The 6,677-nt window shown below is 44.5% G+C and overlaps 1 protein-coding gene across 1 annotated transcript; it reads right to left on the reverse strand.

Annotated features, from left to right (window-relative positions):
- Nucleotides 1-576: 576 nt before the first annotated feature.
- LOC111221822 (inositol hexakisphosphate kinase 2-like) lies at nucleotides 577-6,439 on the reverse strand. Its single transcript, XM_022745395.1, has 5 exons — nucleotides 5,874-6,439; nucleotides 3,020-3,251; nucleotides 2,737-2,909; nucleotides 2,420-2,595; nucleotides 577-2,314 (listed from the first exon to the last, which is right to left on the reverse strand). The coding sequence occupies exons 1-5, from the start codon at nucleotides 6,085-6,087 to the stop codon at nucleotides 1,697-1,699; spliced, it is 1,413 nt and encodes a 470-aa protein (XP_022601116.1). The 5' UTR covers nucleotides 6,088-6,439; the 3' UTR covers nucleotides 577-1,696.
- Nucleotides 6,440-6,677: the final 238 nt, after the last annotated feature.

The following is a 6,677-nucleotide window of genomic DNA, read 5'->3' on the forward strand; positions in this document are numbered from 1 at the left end:
AATGTTTTTATAGTGGTTACATTCACTCTGTTTATTATTTTACACAAATAACTTATTGGAACATGTTTTTGCTTAATTTATTTAGACGTCGTCTCTTGGCTAACTGAAAAGGTCGTCCATCACTTTGCATCCCTCAGTTGAAGGAGAGTCCATGCTTGGCAGTTCAATTTTCTGTCCAAAAAATGAAAAATAGAAAATTGGAAAACTGAATTAGATTTTCTAATTTTCATTCGTCACATCAGTGTATAATTAAGATTTATAAGTTGGTCGTACTGTGTAAGGTGAAGGATGATTAGGTCGAAACGTCGATATTTCCTGGAGTATGACTAACTGTCGAAACAATGACTCATTTTCCCCTCAGCACTGCATCCTTTTGTTAAAGCAACACTCTACAGCTGCATTCACTGCTCACATTTCACTTCCCTGCTCATATTTCATTTTCCTTTCCCCACTTCACTACTTCCTGCCCAGTAAATGCATTTCTCTCTCTCTCACACACACACACACACACACACACACACAGTAAATGAACATAAATGACCATAGACCATGTTTTTTTTTTTTTTTTTTACCACAAATGAATGCCTTTATTAACCAAGACACTGTTAACACACAGGTATACAAGAGAGGTATCCGCTCTTGCAATAACAAAATAAATCAAAGTCGGTATCAGAACATTTATAGTGGTAATATGGAATGTACTTGTTTCCACTGTTTTTTTGTATTTTTAAACAATCCTTTCAAATAAATAGTCTCTATATAGTCTTTATAACTAGTGTTTTTAATCAATATATTCTCTTTGTTTAGTCAAAGTTTCGGGAATGAAGAGGAAAAATCAGATGAAAACAAAGACAGTGACAAAACAAGGATAATATCCCCTTTGCAATCCCCTTTTCAAAATGTCTTGTGTTTATAGGCAAAAGGGACAGGGGAGAACAACTGTTGAAAAAAGGCAAATCCCTTCTTCTAGACCTAAATAATCTTGTTCTTCCACCAAAACGTGTAAATCCAAGTGCCCGGTGGACACACAAACCTTGTTTGTTAAGAGGGTCTTAAAAGACACCAATATAAACACAAAATGTCCTTATCAGAAGCTTAAGTTGTCAATTGCTACAAGGCTGCTGACCTAGCCAGCCATGGTCAGCTTGTATAGTCATCTTCCCCACTAATAATGTGCTGTGCTGTTAGGGACTGGTAGTCCAAACTTCATCCAAAAAAAAAACACATATGTCATAACACAGGTAAAGCACCACGTCAGGCTCCTAGAACTACACTTGAGCTTCACTTATCTCTGCCTCGCTCTCTCTCTCTCAGAGAGAATTTAACAATAAAGAAACTTGTCTGTACCAGAGGAGGAGAGTCCTAGGATGCTACAGGAGTCCTGGTGTTTGTTAAGAGACCTCTGTCTTGAACAACATTTCTCCTACCACGAATAACAAAGAAAAGGAGCAGTCTCAGAAAGAGAAAAGTGCAAGTAAGGGCACAGGCAGCCCTGTCCTCTGGCAAGTGAGGGAGAGTGCACAACGACCACACAGACTCTCCCCTGACCCTGAGGTGTCTGAGGTTCCCTCCAAGCAGAGGAGGGTCAGACCCCCATGTAGGCATAAGGACGATGCACCTTGGAGTAGCAGGGGTTTCAGCTCAGCGAGCCTTTTCCCAGGCTAGAAATTCAGACCATTCAGACTCCACTGCAGCTTCAGTCAGTACTGTGATCCTCCAGCTGGGAAATGATAGTAATCAGGTTCTGGAGGCCGAAGATGAAGCCACTGTCCTGGCCTTCATGCACTACACTGTCTTCTCCATAGTGCCGACAGGTGGTGTGAGCAAAGTCAATCATGCGCACGTCCACCACCGGGCTGCTGGCCTCTCCTGAGCCGTGGGAGGGGCGACTACTGCCACTGTTACTGCTCGCTGCAGCCACACTGCTGCTGCCACCTGCTGAGGAGGAACGAGGGAAACCAAAAGCCCCCTCCTCTTCCTCCTCCTCATCTTCCTCTTCCTCCTCCTCTTCATCTGATGGCTCATCCTCATCACCTTCCTCCCCACCACGGTGTCTTGGTCTAGTGGGAGTCCTGGGGGGGTCTCCGTCATAGATGATGAGCAGCGAGCTAGAGTAGAAGCGGTAGGACTCGCAGGCTTCCAGGGCAGCTTGCATTTCGCGGAGTCTGCGTAGCACCGGGGACAACAGCTCTCGACGCAGGCGACGCCCATTGTGGAAGAACTGGTAGAGGGCCTCTTTGAAACCTGCGAGGGTCAGCTTACGACCATGGTATTTATTCATGAACATCAGCTGGCCTGAGTCTGACTGGTATACCTGCAGGAGTCACACAGAAACATGAGTATTACAGCTCCCCAGGCACAGTGTAAGCACCACAAGAGAATTCAAATGTAGAGGAGCTGAGCTGCATCTCTACCATACCTGCATGCCACAAAGTCGCACTCCAATAGAGGCAGATGTGCTCTGTTGACACTTGCGGATCTGATTGGCTTTCTTCTCCTCTGATGCATCATCCCCATGTTGGCGAGTTCCCATCTTCAAGTCTAAGACACATGGTACTGTGTAGCGCCACGTCAGGTTCTCCAAAAGAATAAATTCTGTGAAAGGGGGTCAAGGATCACACGACAACAAAAGACCCACAAACTAACACAGTATATTCAAACTTTTATTCATAACCAAGATCCATCCATCACTGTGTGCTTCACCGCCCACTGAGACGCCTAGTCATGAAAGGATACTGTATTGGTTACGGTGTTTTGCATTCTCCTTCATCCTCTGTAAGTGCTGCTGGTGACATTTGAGACTCCAGGGGTTGTGTTTGATCTGTGGCACCACGTTGCCTTTCTCCAGGCTGAAGTAGAGCACCTCCGCCTGCTGCTGCTGCTGCACCACCACCTCATCACGATTATAACTGCGAATGGTGACAAAACAGACAAATGTCAACTTTAGTGTTACAGAACTTATTGATGACTTGTCTTGTAGTCTACAATCGCATGAAGGTACTAAGGCAAACATGTTCACCTCATGATCTTGTCTTCCTTACGACTGTGTCGAGCTCTTTCTTTGCTGTAGTTGTCGTTCTCCAGAAGCAAAGTGGACTGTTTCTTGTTGCTCCACTTCAGCATCTTGGTCTTAGGCTCGCAGTCTGCTGAGGGATCTTTGTTTTCCAGGTCTCCTGATTCACTGTGGAGGGGGTAGGCAATGAGGCACAGGTTCCCTTCCTCATCCTCCTCAAAACTGACTGACACCACACCTGAAAGAGGAGAGGAGGAGAGTAGTTATTAGTATTTTTTGTTCGTTTGGTAATAATTTCCTCAATAAAATGCCAGGACAACACTTTCCATATATGTATATGTTTACATTTTAAAAACACATTTCCTGGAAGATTTTGACACATTTAGACAGTCTGATCATATGTCCACCCACACACAGAAAGTGGAAATGAAAGGAAGAGATGAAAGAGGAAAGCAGCACATGAACAGACAGCACAGTGTTTTTATCACAAAATAATCAGAAAACAAGACACACAAAATACCACAAAAGGATGAAATGTATCAAAGTGAGCAGGTCATTTATTAAGCAACTGCTGAACATCCTCATGAAAAACATACAGTAACTCATGATACAGAGTTTCACGCTGTCATGGGAAAATGAAATACAGCTCTCTCTTTCCACATACAGAAACAGCAGCAAAACAAGCCACAGTGAAGATTCACATAACCATAGTACAGAGTATTAATATGCAATGATTCAGTCCACACAGTCCATGACCATGTTTAAATGAAACAAACAAAGTTGTGGAACGCTTGAAAATACATCTCGAGGTCAATTTTTTTTTTTAATGTTTTACAGAGTCCACTTAGAGGTGATTATCAACACAATTTTACAAACACAAACCAGCAAGCTGGAAATGGGACAACAGGTGTTTCTAGAATCCTCTTAATGATTTAAGAAACACAGTGTACCTTAATGCCCACGCTAATTTATGACATGATTCACAAACACGTACCCCCCCGGGCCCCCAGTTAAAGTCCATAGAAGGGCCTGTGCATCGCAGGGTGGGGGAGGTGTGACACTGAGAATAAACATCACAGCTGCAGTGGCTGATACAGATAAACCACAGACAGGAAGAAGGGATGTGGTTGAAATAGATCAAGAGAGAAAATGGCAGAGATATGGACACAACAACCAAATTGATACATGGTACACTGCATCCAGCAATATAAGTAATAGGAGGAGTAGTCACATTACAAAACAACAACAGAATAAATGACACGTTTACAAAGGGAAAAACCTGACCACAAGAGCTGACTTTTACATTAGAGAGAACCGTGGTGTTTTTGCATGTAAAACGTCAGGCCTGAGGACCCAGCATCCATATTTCTTCCGCAGCCCGAGGCCTCTCTGATGTCATGTGCACTGACATCACTGGCCTGCAAGAAGCCCCGCCTCTAGAGTCCAACTGACGGACCGTGGTGTCTGCTCAGAGCTGCACTGTCATCACACCACACAGCCAAGTGTGGGAATTTATGAGTCACTCGGACTTAATTCGATAGAAAGGCTCATAAATTAGTGATAAACATGCATCGCTTAAGATTTTTACAGCCTAATAATAAATTGACAATAACATACTGGCAGGAGTTTGAAAGTGTTGCAGATCATTATCAATCATTTTATTGGGTTCTCAAGTTCTGGCTGTCCTATCCTGCAAATGACCATCATGATTTACAGCGAATACAGATAATGCTACAATCATGCTCAAAGCTTTAACGTCCACACCTAAAATGTGTACATCTCGTCATCTACATCTTCATGAAAGCCTCAGTGTTCACAATATTTTGTGCATTCATTGTCAACTTCATTCCAATTACAGGCCACTGCAAGGTGTCCCATGCATGCTTTTGCTCTTACTATTGTGTGATGTGTAAGAGACAGGAGAGTGCCAATGGTGAGGAGCATTCAAAGGCCCCAGAAGTCCTCTACTATCTGCTCTCCAAATCCCAATCCTCTTCCTGGATCTTTTTATAGTCCCACGCTGCATTACTGAGAAGTCCGATACCATGCGTGTGTCTTACCTCCGTCATACGGCCCCCTAAAGACGTCTGTACCTGCATGTACTGGGTGTCTTTGTCTGTGGGTGAAACTGTGAGAGACGGTGGGCCTGGACGCATCCAGGGAATCTGATATTCCAATTACAAGTGTGTGTGTGTGTAGATGAAAATGTGTATGTGTCTATGTTTCTGTGATGGACCTGAAACCAGACCTTAAAATCTCCTCAACTGGCTTGTGAATTACTCCCCTGGTGATCTGTCCCATTTATTTCTGATCCCCGTTGAACTCTATCTCATCCTGAAACTGTAGCCTTCTTAAAAGCCAGGAAGGGCACTTAAAAGACCTCTGGCTACTCATCCTCCTGGCAGGAAGTCAGGCCATCAGCTAAGATGCTACATGAAACCCACCACAAACATCAGGATTACATCCAGAAAACTGGAAGCAGTGCCTGTCATCTGCCAACACTAGCGACTCTGTACACAAGTCACAATATGTGAAAACAGGAATGCATCCATCTATAAATATCAAAATACATTTTGCAGTGTGTTGTTGTGTACGCCATGTTCTTCAAGCCCACTTAACAACCAATCACCACCCTTTACCTAAAGGCAAGATCTCTCTCTCAAGATCTAAATGGATGTATTTTTTTTTTGCCATTTGAGATACTAAATGCAGCCAAGAGTACAGCATATATTACAAATTATTAGCACAAAGATGAGGAAGAAGAGAGAAAGGATTCATGCTGAGCAGCAAAACAACATCACTCATGCTCCGTTGTGACAATTGATATTTCCTCCAGGTTTAAGATGGATTGGGGTCTTACCTTTATACTGAGGCGTGAACTTCCTCATTTCTGGGGGGAGGCTCTTGTAGAACTGGTGCTCCCGGGGAATAAGGGGCTTGCAGATTGTTTGTTCCCCAAATCGTAGCACACAGGAGTGGCCTCCCACCTGGTGCACGAAGGGCTCAAGCATCACCCCTTTTCCGGGATAAGGAGTCCCGTCCGCCTGCATGAGGGCTTCTAGAGCGGGACTCATCCTCACTCCGCATCGGACAGCTGAGCTGGGGGGACCCACGTCGCACGGGAGGCAAGAAACTCGGCCGCTCGTCTGGCTCCCTATCCTCGGACTCTCTTCTGCTGGTTCGCACGGGGGCGCTGCTGGTCGCCTGCTCGAGCGAAACACTGAAAAACAAAGGGCTGAACAGGAAGGACAGAGCCCGAGACAAAATCCCTTATTCCCTTTCTTATCCTTGTCGTGGGACAAATAACAAAACTCCTCCACCGGGCTGGATATTCTCCTTGTTTGTACACGTAATAAAAGGCTACTTATGTAGCCATAAAAACTGCTTAAAACGTTTTCAGGCAACGCCTGTGTCGTCCGTTGTGACTGGCTGCTACCGAAACTGAAGACTATGCTCATCCTGTAACTAGAAAAACAGCCGACAAATCCCACCTCTCCCCACAGCCAGCCAATCACAGATCCGCAGCTGTCGCTGGGAGGAGACAAGGCACCTCGGAGAGGATCAAGCAGATCAAGCAAACAAAGAGGAAGCAGAGAAAACAGGGGGGAGGGTAGAACAGGAAAAATACTAGACACAAAAACTCAACACTGAAATCATCTTTTTT

The sequence above is a fragment of the Seriola dumerili genome, unplaced genomic scaffold (genome assembly GCF_002260705.1).
Source record: "Seriola dumerili isolate Sdu_G_001 unplaced genomic scaffold, Sdu_1.0 BDQW01000088.1, whole genome shotgun sequence".
Classification (NCBI taxonomy): Eukaryota; Metazoa; Chordata; class Actinopteri; order Carangiformes; family Carangidae; genus Seriola; species Seriola dumerili.